This window comes from Nothoprocta perdicaria, unplaced genomic scaffold (genome assembly GCF_003342845.1).
Source record: "Nothoprocta perdicaria isolate Ctin4 unplaced genomic scaffold, notPer1 scaffold_263, whole genome shotgun sequence".
Taxonomy (NCBI): Eukaryota; Metazoa; Chordata; class Aves; order Tinamiformes; family Tinamidae; genus Nothoprocta; species Nothoprocta perdicaria.
This window is the reverse complement of record NW_020455492.1, coordinates 703,654-720,871: the sequence shown is the minus strand read 5'-3', so window position 1 is coordinate 720,871 and position 17,218 is coordinate 703,654. Positions and strand designations below refer to the sequence as shown.

At 37.9% G+C, this 17,218-nt stretch overlaps 1 protein-coding gene across 4 annotated transcripts in view; it reads left to right on the top strand.

Annotated features, from left to right (window-relative positions):
- ENPP2 (ectonucleotide pyrophosphatase/phosphodiesterase 2) overlaps positions 1-17,218 on the top strand; it is a 66,208-nt gene that overhangs the window by 33,628 nt on the left and 15,362 nt on the right. For 3 of the 4 annotated variants that reach the window (XM_026040742.1, XM_026040740.1, XM_026040741.1), the window contains exons 9-15: positions 820-875; positions 2,620-2,685; positions 3,416-3,488; positions 11,234-11,345; positions 12,777-12,902; positions 14,891-14,922; positions 15,724-15,851. In XM_026040742.1, the coding sequence (XP_025896527.1) occupies positions 820-875; positions 2,620-2,685; positions 3,416-3,488; positions 11,234-11,345; positions 12,777-12,902; positions 14,891-14,922; positions 15,724-15,851 (593 nt within the window). The remainder of the gene's footprint in view (positions 1-819; positions 876-2,619; positions 2,686-3,415; positions 3,489-11,233; positions 11,346-12,776; positions 12,903-14,890; positions 14,923-15,723; positions 15,852-17,218) is intronic. The other variant, XM_026040739.1, reaches the window with a different exon arrangement.

The following is a 17,218-nucleotide window of genomic DNA, read 5'->3' as shown; positions in this document are numbered from 1 at the left end:
GAATACCGAAAAGGCTTATATAATCATGAAAGGTATGCAGAAATGGGAAGAGAATGGATTAATAACTTTTTTTCACAATATGACAGCTTCACCCTAACCTTGGTAAAATTGGCAGGCTTAAAGCAACAAATGAAAAATACACCCTTGCAGGATGTGATTGCCCAGTGGAACTTGCTGCCACAAGCTTTTGTGGAAGCCAGAAAAATAGATGGGTTCAAATCAAAGGTTTGATGGAACATGGAAGTTGTTTCCATCATTCCCATCAATCAGCATTTTGGTTGAGCTCAGAAAGCCCGTAATCTCCAGCTGAGGAAGAAGATTCAACTCATTCCTCTGCTCACTGTGTCTACACCATTTCTGCATGTACTTTCCAAAAGCATTTTCTACTGACTGCTCCTGAGTTAGAGCAACCTGTATTCTGATCCTGTGTAGTTTTATGTTGTTACATCTTACATGTGGAGTAGATTCTTAACAGAATATTATTATTATTAAAAAAAAAAAAAAGGGCTCAAGTGAAAGACGACTGCTTTTGAAAGCCAGGTGGTAACTGGGRAAGTGCCTAGCCATGCATCTCAGTGCTTTGCATTGAGAGCAGCACAGGTATGTAGGGCTGAAATGGCTTATGGCATAGCTGGAAAACACTGATTAACTGCACAGAATCTGCATGGGTTTGTTACTCTGAGGGTTTGAATTAGGGGTGCTGGCTGGAGACTGCAATTTTTATTTCTAAGTTCAGTGCCTTGAAAACATTTTCTTTTGATTTTAGAGGGGCATTAAAGACCTAAACACATTCTAATCCTCTTATATTTTGCTCATTAGATTTGGATTACGGCAGCCAAGCAAGGAGTGAAAGCTGGCACGTTCTTCTGGTCTGTGTAAGTGCCCTCTGTTTTCTGGAGAATTGTAACCAATAATTCACAACTCATTTCATACAAGTGTTTATTAAGCTGTTTTACTTGCTCTAAGCATTCARTGTCTGCCTGGTTGGAGGCTATGTCTATAACCCTCTTGTGTTCCCTTTGGGTGATATTTCTTAGAAGTAAAACAAAGGCTATGATTTGTAATCATAGGTTAGGCTTCCAAATCAGCAACTTGACAGAGCTTCAATGCTCTACAAGACAAAGAAATTTATATGATTCTAAAGATTATGGCTAGTTGGTAGTCATAAACACCTGGGCTGGTAGTCATTTGCATGCTTTGAAATACTAAATGTTGTGGAAGATAAACAATTATAGTTCATATGATTGTCTATATTAAGGGAGGGGTTCAACCACTTTATGTATGAATGATGCATATTCTCCTTAAAACTATAGTATTTAATTTGAGGCTTTTTTTTTTTAGATTAACTGTCTTTCAGGCAAACATAAGTATTAACATGATTTCACTCTTAAATGACTGAATCGGCCTAATGTGGATTTTTCAAATTGCACCTTTAATAGAAATCACAAACTGAGCAATACAAGATTGTTACTCTTCTTTATCATATAGCATATAACTGGGYATTACCATAAAGTGGAATAATAGTCTTGGATACTGACCCAAGATATGCAATTTTTTTAGCATAAATTCTCATTCTTATAGCTATTTTATAATGGAAGGTTGTCCTCACAATGGGAGACTCGGGGCTACTGTTGCTCTGCAAGGCAAAAAGAACTGATTTGTTTAAAAATGGCTAAGGGCATCCTTATTTCACTGTTGAATGTGCTTCCAAATAATGTTGAATTTGATTCAACATGGTAAATCTGGGATAACTGAGTTTGATTCCCTGCTCGAGCAAGGGGGTTGGACTAGATGGCCCTTCCAACCTTAACCATTCTGTGATTCCTGACTCAGGAATCCGTTGATCTGACGGAGTCTGGATCAACAAATGCTACCATGTTATAGTAAGAGCACGGTCAGTGACCTATAGAGCCTTCTTAAGATGAGAACTTTTGAAGTTTAGCAGTTTGTTTATAAAGCTAGTCATTCTCATAGCGTGAATTTTGGCCTCAGCAACCTAATGAGGAGTTTCGGGATGCAAACAGTGAAATAGGATGAACATGTTTCTCAGAGTGAGAAGTAGTCAAAGTTGGGCAAGTTACTGTCTTGTTGGCCTGGTGYTCCAGATGGATCTGTTGTGGTTTACGTTGGCTTAGCCCTTCGTTCAGTTTCTAGTAAATCAATGGGAACTCTTCCAGTATCTTTTAAGACTACCAGAGAAGGATGATTGTGTAAACTTACACTGACATGAGCAATTTCATGATTTTTATTCACGACAGCTTTCCATTGGACTTCTGTGGCTGTGCTGTTGTTAATTAAACTGGTTTACCTGGGTTGACTACAGGAATCTTCTTCACTGCTGTTTTGAACAATTAAACCTAGTGCCTTGAGTTCTTACCTTCAGGGGCAAGCATTTAATCATCTTTCTCTTGAGATATGTGGACATCCAGCAGATCTGAAGTGCTTCTGCTTACAAAATAAGAATTAGTACCAAATGAGAGGAAAGTAAAACATACTAAAGGAAGATGTTGCTTGTGATATTTGGTCTTGATCAAATCAGAGTCTGTTTGCAGTGCAGCTTTTTGGATGCCTTTTGTATTCTGTGATAACCAGGCATACTTTTTGCATTTTTTGATCCAGTGTCATCCCTCATGAACGCAGGATATTAACTATACTGCAGTGGCTAACCCTTCCGGATAATGAAAGGTAATTCACTTATTGTCGTCTCCTGTTGCATAATAGCTCCTTTCCTCTCCATAGAAGCAGCTGGAAGAGCAAGGGGAAATGTTGAAATGTTATTTCCACACCCCCACCTCTTTCTTTTCCTTTTTTTTTTTTTTTTTTTTTTTTTTTTTTTTTTTTAGTAATATAATTAAATGGAGGATTTTTTTGGTAGATCCTAGCTTTTAGTCATTAATATTTTGATTCTTCTCAATAAATATATGCTATGCATTATTGTTTCTATCAACAAACATGTGGTTGCATGGATTAAGCTGGATTGTTCTTATGCTGTTGAGTCAAATAACGGCTTAACAACCTTATAGACAATGGCAGTTGCAGAATTGTACCCCAAGAACTGAGGAAAAATTAAGATTTTAATTATCACTATTTTTTTAGGGCACAAGTTCTCACAAGCTGCTAACTACAAAGCTTGTGTGAGTTACTGCTATGATCTCTCTTACAAAATTAAGAAAAAGTTATATGTCCTTAGGTGGTACCCAATGAGCCTTTCTGCATGTGCGCTTGGATTTAATGAATTTGTAGAATAACTAATTGCTTAATATTTTAATATTGCTTAATATTGTTAATTACTTAACCGTTGACCTAAAAACGGTTTCTTTCCTTGAGGCCAGCTCTAGTTGGATGGTCGGTGTGATTTGAGTTGGCCTGGCAGGTTTGTTTTCTTCTTGTTGTCTAAAGCATTTCTTTCTTTCAGGCCTTATGTTTATGCCTTCTATTCCGAACAACCAGATGCTGCCGGCCACAGATATGGTCCTTTCAACTCAGAGGTTAGTATAGCTTTTCTTTTGTACAGCAAGCASGTGTCTTGAATAATTTTTGGAATAATTGCTACGCTCAAGAGTAACATTTTTAGCAATTTAGCATTTTTTTCCTCCTGATTCTGCAGTATGCTTCCTCTATGCCAGAGAAAGAGCAAAATTATTGTCTTAAGGATTTATCATCTGAGATTCACTTTTAAGAAGGAACTGCCAATGCCTTTCAGAAGACTGCTTCTCTGTGTGATATAATAATACAAATGGAAAGATTTCCTTGGCAAAAACATGCAATTAGTGGGTCCAACAGCACAATTTAACATTTCTCAAACAATTTCTCCTTCTCCAAAGTAATAAAAAAATCAGTCAGAAAATATTGAAGGAAAAGACAGAGAAGGAAAAAGGTTTCTTTAAAGCTGATATCCTGCAGTAGCCAAACTGATAATTTCAGTCTGTCATGAACTCCTTAAAAACTGCTATTTCTAGTTGCATATAGGCCCTCCAGGGGTTCAGGAAGTTCTGCCAATAGTGTTCCCTTAGCACTGGACTGTTGAGTTTGGAAAATGTTTTGAAGCACAAAAGGTTATTTTAATGAAAAATCATGTACATTACAGTAGTTTAACCCCTTAAATGAGCTTTCAATAGCTGACTTGAAGTACAACATGCTKCTTTCCTGACAAGGCTGAGCAGCTTACAGGCACTTAGACGGTTTCTTCCTTGTGCACTTGAAGCACCCTATTGGACAGAAGGAAGATGTTCTAGCTAAACTGAACAGTCCAAACAGTCCTGACAAGACTGTAGGACCCCACTGGTCATCTTGATGTTGTCATTTGGCTCACATGAGGAGAGACGGCTGACTTGGTCAAACAGAAAATAAGATTTCTCTGGTCCTGACACAGTTCAGTGGAGTGTTATGGTTCCTCTTACTGAAGTGTTACAATTGCTATTTGTGCCTTATGACTGACAACTGTAGTTCTATTTATCTTCAGTCATACAATTCCTTCTGAACAGAGTTGTAGGGCTCTTTTCTTGCACTTGGAGGAGGCTCTGAAGATGRCGTTGAATTTGTTCTTTAAATTTGAGCCTTTAATAAGCCAGTTAAGAGTCTGATGCTGCAGTAAAAATCATTACAAAAGCAGAAAGCCCCTGATGGCTTTTGTTGTCTAGGGATTTATCTGGATAATTATCTAAAGTTTGGCCCCTAATTGCAAGGAAGAGTTTAGGCTTTTAGGAAGTGTGAATTGAGAGCTTATGAAGGTTTTACAAATAGATTGATTAGCGCCATTTGTGTAAAATGCAAGAGGAGCATTAAGGTGAGTTTTAGCAAATTGAGAGCAGAATTGAGATTTGTTGGGGGACTGGTTTCAGGATAAAGAATCTAGGAAGTATTTTATGCTGTTGCTCTTTTCGTTATGTTTTCAGCATAGTTTTTAGGATCTACAAAGCTTGCATAAAACAACTGCGGAGGGTGTCCTCAAAGGGACAACTCTTTCAGCTGCTTCCTTGGTACTGAGAGAATGACCTCCCCATTAAATCATTCTTCTAGTGCTGGCAGAAGTTAGACAGTTAGACTAGTGCTGACTATTTTATTTCATGCAAAGGTTTATCAACATAACAATGATGTTATATACATATGTGTGTGTGTATATATATATATATATATGTATATATATATATATGAATGATGTCTGTTATATTTAAAATGGGCTTCTGGTTTCTCCTTTTGAACAGTGTACATCTTACCTGGGCTTTTCTTACTGCATTTAGTATCTTCAGGAAAAAAGATGTATTTCTTGAAATTCTCCAAATGTCTATTAGAGTAAAGTGGGTGTTTTCTAGAGATTCTTACTCCAAATAATGCTCTGAATGTATGTTCTTGAAGGTCTGATGGCATTCACTGCTGAATATCTTCAGCTTACAGTGACTTCAGCTGATGACATTCAGAACCTCACAGGACATGCACAACAACCTATATGCAGAGTGCTTTAAAAACTAGAAATAAAGTGAATTAGAAGCACTTAAACCTTATGGCTGAATTGMCAGTGTTGTTGATATCAGTGGGATATAGGTTGTGGCCAATGACTGTTGCAGTAACTTCATGTTCTCTGATATCATGAGTTTCAATGTAAATGGTACTACTTGTCCAGGTATTATTTTGGTGGGACCTTAATAAATGTCCTTGGATGTTGGTTTTTTTTTTGGAGTTTCCATCTTATTTTCAGGAGCAGTTGATGGGAAGTATCAAATRTATGCTTGCTCTTGATTTACTTCTGCATTTTTTTTTCTTTCCCTCTGTGCTTCTGCAGTTGGACTCTGGTAGGTTGGTCCGTCTGGGTCAAGAAGCAGAGCTTTGGCTGGCTAGTTACCCTTGTGATGTTCCAGTACCCTCTGTAAGCGGGGAGGGATTTGTTTCCCTCCTCCATAACTCTACTCTGCCCCTTTTCAAGCAAGACTAAGATTTGGCTGGTTAATAAGAACTTGGCTTTTTTTTTTTTTTTTTTTCTTCAAGCTAACTTTTTTTGGATATAAGATATTCTGGAAATACATTACTGTAAGAGCTCTAAAACCCATTGAAAACTGGCATTGCTAAGCCGTTCCTGCTGCTCCTCTAACACATTGTCTTGAGACGGCCATTTTCGGTGTCCAGAACTCCTGGGTTTCCTGCGCTCGTGTGTTTCTGGCAGCGTGAAGCTCTGTCTAACTTTATTCAGAGAGAGTAAAACGAAACTCCTTCCTTTCCCTGCCGCTGCTCTCATCAGGACTGCACAAAGCTTGAAGCGTTTTTAAAACAGACAACTTTGGTGCTGCTTTATTAAAATGCCTTTTGGGAGAGAGATGAATGAGACTGGACTAGAATCTCCTTTGCAGCTGCTTGCCTTGGAAGCAATGAAACAGCATGGCAGATGGTAACAACCCCTTCCTTCCCCTTCCCTATTTACATAGCTCTGTAACTGAACAACTGTGGGAAGCTGACTAAACACACAGAAGTAAATATCATCATAAATCACTGATTCTTCTCAAACCCACTCAGTGTGATTTGTTATACTCGTTATTGTAGTTACTGTCTGGGGCTGCTTTCCTGAGTAGTTCAGAAAGCCTCCAACTTGCACTGAAGTCAATAGGAGCTCTACGGTTTAAAAGCATTAGTGAGTTAAATAGTGGTAGTTGTTTTTTTCCCTCAACCAAGTCTTAAAAAAGTTTCTTTTTTTTTCCCCCCTTCTGTAAGTCTATCTCAGTTATCTGTGCATTTATGAGGAAAAAAAACCCAGTATTATCTATATGAGATCTACTGAAAGTGCTAGGAAATGTAGTTCTAAAATTTCCCATAAAACTAGCACAAGSCAAGTAGCAGTGCAGCTTTTTGGTGCACTGCCATTAGTGAACCTGCCCTGTTGAGCTGCTTTGAAAGATATAAGCTGCAGGTCCCAGAGCTCCCACATAGTGGCTAGAGGGACTCTGGTGTTCTTAGTGGGGTACAAGGCCTACATGAATGGTGACACCGACTGATGCTGCTCATAAGGGTACCTAACCCTTATGTCACCGATTCAGCCAAAAATGTGTGTGGGAAACCTTGCAGAAAGCCATTCCTACTGGGTAGGTGTGAGGACTCATACCCATCAACCAAGCGAGGTGCTTCACTCCCAACTTTCCTCTCCCTCAAGCAATAATCAGATTGTCTGCAGAGAACTTATATCGGGAGTTCTTTGGTAATATTAGTGGATCTGATGAATAAAAAATAACCCAAACTATATCTTTTTTAAACATATAAGCCCCAGCTACCCTCTCTTGAAATACCAATTTAATTTGCTTTTATGCTGTCTGCTCTTATAACTGCTATTCTGCTTTCAATACAATTTGGTGGATTCCTCTTTAAAGAGAGACAGACCCTAAATTGTCCAAATGCCTAAATTTTTGAAGAGGCCACTATATTTGTGCTTGAAGATGCGCTGATACAGGTAGCTTTGTATCTACTGTGAGTCAAGATGGGCTTTTTTTTCTGAGTCCAGACATCTCTCCCCGCCAGTACAGGAGAGTAGTTATGGCTCCCCTCTTACTCCGCCTAAGAGAAAGCTTGCTCCTAAGAGGAGGCAGGAAAGACCAGTGGCAGCTCCAATGAAAAGAAGAAGGAAAGTACATAGAGTGGATCAGTATGCTGTGCAAGCTCGCCGGAAGAAAGTAAGTTCCATGTCTTCCAAAACTTTATGTCAGAAGTGCCACTTTTGAGGCCCTTCTTTAGCTTTATCTTTTTTTTTTTTWATTTTTTTTTTTATTTTTTTCAACTTGAGAGTTCCCTCCTTGCTTCAGATTGGGAGGCTGCAGACAGACCTTCTGTAAGTGCGCTGGAGGACCCAAAGGAAAGCAGCCAAAAAAGACCAGGTTTTCTGGGAACTGCGTTTCTTGCTTCAAGCGCTGCTTTAGGGGAAGTCATCTTTGAAATCTCTTTAAAAACCCAGCCATCAGTTGGAGGCAATGTCAAATAAATCCCATGGAAGTGTTGCCAACATCTGTGAACTACCACAAAGTCGGAGGTACTTGGTAGCCACCTTAACTCCCCAGGTCTTGCAGTTCTCATGAGCATTTGAGACTGTCTCTAGTCATCCTGTTTATGGTGAAATCCTGAAAACATGACTCTCAAAAACTAAAAGGAAAAAAGTTTGAAAACTGTTTTAAAATAACTATTTTAAAGCCAATGAATGATTTTTGTAGGGTAAGGGATTCTTAATTACATGATTTCTGAATGCCAGATGGCAATAGAAGCGAGTGCACAGTGGTATGCCTGTTTTTGTGGGAAATTGCTTCTTTGGGAAAAAGGTGACAGTGGAGGAAAATGATCTTTCTTAGTGTTCTGCCTTTCTCCACCTGGCACTAACTGACACTTTGGGAGGGGCAATATGCAACTTCTGCCTTTTCATTTAGGAATTTTAACTAAATAGTTTAAAAAGTTAAAAATAAGCTACCTAAATCTCTCTCCTTTAGGCTTAAATCAAAAGTCTTGACTCTATTTTACTTTATTTTACAAGAGGCCGTAGATAGTCTCCTCAATATGTGTGCAGTGTATTCTAACTTGTTGCATGTGCTGCAAAGATTCGACTTAAACTAGTCACTCTGAGACCCGTTCTTAAAGTGGGAAAGAAAAGGACATAAAAGGCTTCAAAAACAGTTGTGAGGAATAAGAAAACTGTTTTTCTCAGAGTACTTTTGACACTTATTCAAGAGAAGAACTGATAACTGCTATGGACAATATTACCATTATTCTAATTATGCTAATATTACCTGGAAAATTTTACCTCTCTGGCATTAAGTGTTTTAAGTAGCCTGTAGCATTCTCCCTAATATGTTTTTTTCTTTCTGCAAATGAAAATTTTATCCAAACTTCTTATCCCTTTCAGAACTCTTAATGGAAAGTCAACTGTGAATTTGTCAGTAGAATTTCAGAAAAACAAATCCCACCGTTACAAATATTTTCCATCACATGTACAAGTTAATCTTTCTGTGCTATTTGAGAGCAACAGAATGTAATATAGACTAGGATCCTACAAAGGAAAGAAAACCAGCATATAATAAAATTCATTCTTCCTCCTAATCAAGCTTCTTCTATGAGAAACAATTTAATTATGGTCTGCATGACTCAGATCTCATACCCCATGCTTTTATAATAATAATGTCAGGTCAGTTCACTCTTCTAGTGCCATCTCTGATATCCACATGTCTTCAGCAGCTTCCCAAAGACCTGAGAGCAGCATATAACTAAGGAAAAGTACCTTTCAGATTTTTATTTGTTCASTAATGAACCTTGCACCTGGGAAAACAATTGACTTGTGACAATGGTGTGTGAATAGAAAAAAAAAAMCACTTGACTGAATATGCCACCTACAGCCAGACTTACCCTTCAGTGACCATTTGGGGGAAAAAATGTGTTCAGGATAGAAAAATAAAATAGCTAACCTTTAAAACCTGAAGAGCGAAAGTATTGAGATGAAGTAATACGAATGAGAGTCTGTCTTTGAGCTGCTTTGAATAGAAATGACAGAGTTGGAGATTTTTTGTGGATTCTGTGAGCTTGTTTCTTTTAAGAGCGGGATTTTTCATTTATGTTGACTTTCTTTGAATTTCAAGTGTCTCTGCTGACCTACAAATGAAATTGGTGAAGAGAGCTGCTAAACTGGTCTCTAAATACTGTCCTTTAAACAAATTAAATTCCCTAAAAGTCTTTGAAATCTCTGTGCACATTGTTGCTTTTTTTTCTTATGAAAGAAGCCTCAAGCTCACTGACAAAAGTTAACCTTAATGMAAAATCCATCTTGATTTCCATTTTTCTGGAATAAGTTTTGGATTMTGAGAAGCAGTTGGAAGTAGTTGTATTTCTTTGTGATTGATGTTATACAGAACTTCAAAAAAAATCTTATTCATTGAAAAATATCTATTTTTTGACCGTGGGAGAATGCTGAAACAGAGAATTTTCTTGTAGCCCTGTTTTTTTTTTTTTTTTTATTATTATTATTTAAACTCGGAATGTTTCATGGCCTTAACAACACTAACTATTTAGACTTTCCTGAATCAAAATATTTCCAAATCCCACCCTGTGCCCAAATCACTACCATGCGTTACAGAAATTGTTCTTGTTCCTCACTGAGATTTCATCTTCTGTGAGCAGTTTCTTCATGATGTTACAGTGCCACATGGGATATGACATTTCCTGTGTGATCTTATGAATTATCAGGCTCATATATCATTCTTTAATGATTCAGGCAGAGGAAGGATTTCTGAACATTCTCTTTCTGGGTCATATTCAAGTGATGTTTGTTTTTTCTTGTCAGMAAATTCTGCCAAATTCTAGTTTTTCTCATCCTAAATTTGTTAGCATTCTGCTTYTTTCACTGGAAGAATGTTTTGTTCCAGATACTCAGACAAGCCAAATCAAACAGAGAAGTAAGGAGGAAGTCAGCAAACTGTGACAAGAAAGCTTTTCTTCTCAAAACCAAAACAAAATCCAAGTAATTTGCCTAAAATCTTGCCTTCAAATGTTTCCCTCCTCTCTGCCATCTGGTAGAAATGTTCCGTTCTCTTATGGCTGAAAGCAGTATCCTGTGAGTATCATGTCTTAGTGCTCTTTGTTTTGTTTCTTAATGAATAAGAAACTTAAGTGAAAAAATCACAGTACTGAATCCATGTCTTCTGCGGCCTCCTGATGATTTTGCCCAAAATGTCGTTTGAGATGCTGACAACTTGGCTTTGAAGCAGCTTAAATGCCTCCCGCTGAGCCCTATGTTCTACTGAAGTCAAGTGACTTGCATAGAGTCATCCCAGTATCAGATAACTTTTGAAGTGAATTTTAGTAATTGTCTCAGGCAATTACTCAGTCAAAAGCTTCATTTCATGCACATGTTTGGACAGACATTTAAAAGCAGAGATCTTTATTTAGAAGAAACAAACCCAATGTCACATGCATTTCTCTAATTTCTTGATACTTGGTTTTACCAAATGTACAAAGGTCCTTGGTAGACCTAAGTGCAGCTATAAAGATGATCTTTTACTGTCTTGTGACAGCTTCCCAGCASGGCTTCCTCAGAAGGAGATCACGGTGTGGATATAGAAGAGGTCATTAGAACTTGTAGGTGTAACAGCTCAGCCAAGGCTTTGCCTCTTGACCTGGATGATTATCCTATCAGGGTTTGGCCAAAGGAGCTCCATTTGTACTAAAAGAGGGAATCTTRTATTGACCGCAGTAACTTTTCTTTCCCCTCTGCATGTTTGTACAGATGATGGTAAATCCCCTGAGGGAGATTGACAAGACAGTAGGACAACTCATGGATGGACTCAAACAGCTGAAGTTACATCGTTGTGTTAATGTCATATTTGTTGGTGATCATGGTAAGAAAAAAAATGCTYTTTATTGCTGTAGAAATGCATGAACAACAATAGCTGTGTATATATAAGCASCCTAAATTCAAGTCCCATTTAAGATATTTTTGTGCTGATTTTTTTCTAGAAGGTTAAGTCCTAAAATACAACCACTCAGTGTAGACTTGTAACTAAACTCTCCTTTTAATTTTCACTAGGATGAACTTCTCTATAATTTCAATTATCTGGATATTTAAATCCTCTATAATACAGATTTTTTCAAAGATTGCCATTTTTCATATACAACTAAGTGCTACTCTCCCACAGGAATTAGGAGGCTATAATAATCTAATAAACCTTTTTTTTTTTTTTTTTTTTCTTTCCCCCAATCTTCATGGAAGAAAACAACCTAGTAGTTGTTTTCCTTTCTGATGAAGGGAGGAGTAGAACCTTGGACTATATAATTTCCATGGAAATTAATAGGATAAACCATCTTAACAGGAGTGGAATGTATGTGAGGGACTATATCTGTTTGCTTGGAGAAAGTCATCAAGATAATGGTGAAAGGAGGAAAAGGGACAAAACAAATCTAGGGGACAGATGGAGGGTCATCAGTAAAATTGTATATATGATTTGATAGATTTTACTCTTTTGGAAATTGGCAGAAACATTTTCTTGAGAAGAAATAGTAACCACTAACAAAGAACCGGGAAAACAGGAAAAAGAAAGTCTTATTAAATAAAAAGTATGACATGTTTGAGATAAGCATAAGTTGTTTTGGCATAACATTTTAGTGTCTTATCCAAAGTTCGCATATTCATCAGACACTAATTTTTTGTAAGGAGTACTGTTCTGTTCAGATCTGTGTTTTTCAAAATCTCCCAAGATGTGCTCAATTGACAAGAAAATGGCCTATGCCTCCTGTCTGGCTGTGGGGAGAGAAGGGTATGGGACAGCTCAGATTTACAGAGGAGGGAGTTTTGTGCAGAGAACTGGACTATGCCTGTCAATACATTCCACTAAGCCACAAACTAGGAGAGAATTGTTTATCTGAGGCTGGCTTAGAACAGACCACCAACAGACAGTACCTTTTGTGTGGGGCTTCTCTTAAAATCTTTTGTTTAAAGAAAATCTCCAAAGTAGTATACTAAACTGGAAACAGACTTYGATTTTTCCATGAGTTGAATTTGGAGATGTGACAGTGCACACACACAGTGTATATGGTGAGTGTTTCTACAGACAGGACTGGTATTTCTCTCATGTAGGCAAGTGTTAAAAGCATCCCAAATATGGCTCTTACGAGTGTCTAGTGCTGGAATTAGATGACTAGAAAGAAAAGGAATAGGATTAATTACCAAAAGGAAAAGAATACATACAATAATCTGCTTGGGATCCCTTGTGCTCTGTTTGGGAAACATGTTCATTTTCAAGATGGATTAATTTTGCCTTTTCCTTCTGCAGGGATGGAAGACATGACTTGTGAAAGAACTGAGTTTTTAAGCAACTATTTGTCYAATGTAGAAGATATCATTTTGTTGCCTGGATCTTTAGGGCGAATTCGTCCTAGGTCTAGCAATAATCTGAAATGTAAGTTAATTTAATCATTCCGGTTATGTCCTGAAAACCAGACCCCATCTTCTCCTTGGGCCCACATAGTCCAAGGGGTGCAAGTTTGCAGAGAGTTTATAGGACTTTCAGAGAAAATACAATATATTGACCAATGCTCTTCATGCATTGGTCAATGAAAATATATAGATATAAAAGGAATCTTTTACCTTTTCTGAACCATTGAGTTAAATGAATTGTTAATTCTGAATTCAGTAGCTTATTCATACTTTTGGCATGGGTGAAGAGCAGTGGACTGCTAAATAGCCAGTATGGACTGGAAATGCAGGATATAAGTAAACATTTATATAAGTAATGTGTGCATTTGAGCCAAGGTGGAAAGATAAACTTACTACTTTATCGTGTTATGCTATTAAATGCTCATCCTGACTCGATGTGTGAGAGGAGCTGACCATGTTGTGAGAGCATTGAGGGCTGTGGCACATGCCCTCTCATKTGGCTAACTGTGATTTATGGCATTGCTGCCCTGCCTGCTCTGCCACCTCCATGATAGCATCACTTGCAAAGGCAAGTGATTCAAACAACCGTGCAAACTGAGAAGCTTAAACTGACTCCTGTGTACCCACATTTTTGCAAAATATACTGCAAAGATGAGAGCTTTTGGTGTGGAGGTCTAACTGTTAACATGGACTGACCAACCCTCACAATATTTTGGATGCATTTTAGTTGAAGGCAGACTTTTGCAAACAATTATTTGAAGATTAGAAATTTCTAGAATGATAGAAGAAACTATAAAAATATGGTTTTTATTTGCTACAACATAATTTTTTATGGATATGTATTCTCTAGGAATGCAGGTTGTGTGCATAAAGATCTATTGATAACAAGATTTTATGTTGAGTAAAGTCACAGGACTAATGCAAAGACTGAATTCCCATTCTTCGGAGTCTACTAAAAAATTGTATTTTAGTTCTTCTGAGTAGATTTTTTTTTTTAGAGGAACTTTCAATCCTTGAATTGCTGAGCAAAATCAGTTTTCATTGGAGGATAAATGGCAATGTTTTCCCAAAAGATCAGCTAGCAGTATGACCCATCTCTGAGTCATCCTTCTGGTTTCCCCGCAACACCATTCTCCTCTTTTGGCTTCTGTCCCCAGCTTCCTAGTCCGAATGCTTGCAATTGCTTATAAATGAACATAGAACAAAGAAGCGTATTTCTTAGTCTCAAAACTGATGTTTGGCTCATAAAATGGCAAACTACCAGACATTTTATTCCTCTGCCATTTTTCTATTTCCTAGTATTGCCCCGAGGCTCATAGGCACATCTTTGCAACAGAGTCAATAGATTTGGGACTCCATAGAGCTCCAACTAAGCAAAATCATGCCCTGTATAATCCAAAAAAAGGGGTTATGAAAGATGGTACCTATTTTCTTTTAGTTTATTCTTTCTCTCTAGACTCAAAAATATTCTTTCTTCAAATTCTRAGAAGTTGGAGACAGTGCTGCCAGTTGTCAAGCTGAGTTTTGCTGCATCTTGCAGAGCCCTTTAACAATCATAAGCTTGCTCAGAATATTTCGTTGTTGCTTTTCACTTACTCTGGAGGAGCCTACTGAAATATGTGTAAAAGAGACAAAAAATGTGACGTATTTACCATACTGTTTCCAAGAGCTCATTGTTGTGCTTAGATGTGTTTTCAAAATATTTTGGGGATGGTGTTGTATTGTAAGAGGAAGCAGTAATACTTGAAATGGAATATTTTTAGAAACTAGAATGAACATGAAGCTTAGACCCAAATCATAAAAATCCGAGCAGCGTGCATCAAGAAAATATTAATTGAAGGGAAATTTCATATTCAAAATATGCTGATACACATTGTACTTTTAGCAATGATCAGCCAGCTTTTAAGAGGAATCTTTTCTATAACATTACATTCTTAGCTTGTAATCTCTTCAGCAGATTGTTCACCTTTTGATATCTTTATCTTTTTTTTTTTTTTATGTGCTTAACAGATGACCCTAAAGTGATTGTTGCCAACCTTACAGTAAGTGTTTATTGCTGGGATGTATGTCTATAGTGCACTGCTCACTTCACACCTTAATTTGGGACATAATTTGGCAGTCCCTGCTCACTCTTCAGGCAGGAAAACCAGTCATTAGTGTGAATAAAGAGTGTTAAATGGGGCCCTTCATGAGCAGAGATTAATGTTTGTCATGAATCGCACTGTTTGCTAGTGTAGTAGCTTGTATAACCTTTTTGGGTAGTACAGAGCCAGAATCTCCCTGACCATCCTGACGCCCTGAATTGAGTCTATTTATTCATTCCTTCAGAAATGGAAAGTAATCTTTTAGGGTAAATATTTTACTAGCACTTTAAAGATGCTGAAAAAGTTCACTTGATAGCCCTCAACCATAACCCTGTGTTTAATGGGGGGGGAAAAAAAGTTTAAAATAAATGCTGATTTTTATCAAATTTAGTAACTGGACTGTTTTAAATATACCTGTAGACAGGATGTATTTTCAGCATTCAGCTTTCCTTTGAAATTTAAGCCCTGGCCAAATTAGAACCAAGTTCTACATCTGTGGGTGACGTTTTGCAGGATGCTTTTGAAAAGACTGTCACGAGGACGGAGTTTTCCAGATACATTTTTGAGTGAGCCATTATGCACTAGTCTTGCACAAATACTGCATGGAGAGTCTCCCCACTGTGCAGGGCACTGCATGTGGGCGCCTTGGTTGCAAGGCATCACCAGTAATGAATGCAGCAGCTTAGTTTATGCACTTGAAGGCTATACGTGTGCCTTGCATCTCAGTGATGACTCCTGTTTGCAACCACTTATTTCCAGTGTAGAAAGCCAGACCAGCACTTTAAGCCCTACTTGAAACAGCACCTTCCCAAACGGCTGCACTACGCTTACAACCGAAGAATTGAGGATGTCCACTTACTGGTGGATCGCAAATGGCACGTGGCAAGGTAAACTGTTGCTTATAGTTTTATCCCAGTTTTCATGTATAATTCATGTATATTTTAGCTGTTCAGCTCATTTATTTAAGTGCAAGATTATTCCAGCTGGGGGACGTAGAAGGAAGTGGAAGGAGTGCAGAACCAGGGAGGATTTGGGGACATGGGGCTGAGTGGTGGAACTGGTAAATAGAAAGAAAGCGGAGATACTRAGGGGTAGCAGAATAGCTAAAATCTTGAGAATATGTGGAGGAACGTGAGGGTATTACATACAGGATGCCCATTGTAGTGTGTGCAAGGGAGTGCTGTGCTCTGAAACTAATCCACAGGAAGCCAGGATGCTTCCATAAAGCTGTTCAGTGAAATCCCTGTTTTGGTTTGCTCTTCTGCGTCTGCTGCTGAATTTTCAGTGCAATATGAGCAATTTTGTATAATCTTAGTAACTGGCTGAGGAAAAGCTAGTCGGTGCACATATGTACCGAGAAAACAGAAGCAGAGTTGCTGTTATGAATTGCACGCTCTTTTCTAGTTTAATAATCTTTCTTTCCATCCCTTTGATCATTTGACACATGTTGTGTATTACAGTGTAAGAAAGGCCAGGTCTTTATCCGTAAAGTTGCCTCAGTGCTCCTTGGAGGATGACACGSATTTGGCTTGTAGTATTCTGTTAGCAACTTTAAATTATGGTGGTTTTCTTTGCCTGTGTTGCTGCCAGGCAAACACACGGTGTGTTGTAAGTGCCTTTTGACATCTGTGCTTATCTTCCCTTGAATTATGCAAGGATCACGCTGCTGAAGCAGTGAATGAGAAACCCCCATTGCTTTCTTGCATAACTCCACTAGATTTTGGCTGTTTTCCCTGTACAGTTTCTGTGGTTAGGGTTCACGTACATTTCAGAGAATTAGATTCTGAGTTTTAGCTCTATAAAATTTTTAGTTTTAAGAATGTTACTGGCACTCACTGGTTGGAAGTGGAATACCCAAGCTGATTTGCATTAGCTATTTTTCTTATTATTCATCTCGAGCTTACCGACAATATTTTCTGAAAACTGGTTCACCATGTGCCATTTCTCAGTAGAACTGTAAGTCATTGCGTGTTCGTGGCCAGGAAAAGGGTAGTTCTGGTTTACTGTTGCAACTCCAGTAATTTACAAGGTCGAAATCATATTTTGGCTGAGTTTCATTTTAACAAGGATGGTTATAAAGTAACCTGTAGGATTATCCAGTCCACTGTACAGATTGCTTATACATTTCATATCCCTCTCAAAATTCAAAATAAAAGAGTTCTCTGCAACAAACTGTTAATTATCATTGCTGTGACACATACTTATTTTTCAAGATACTTTTCTTCATGGCAATCTTTCTCTTCTTTTCCCTCTC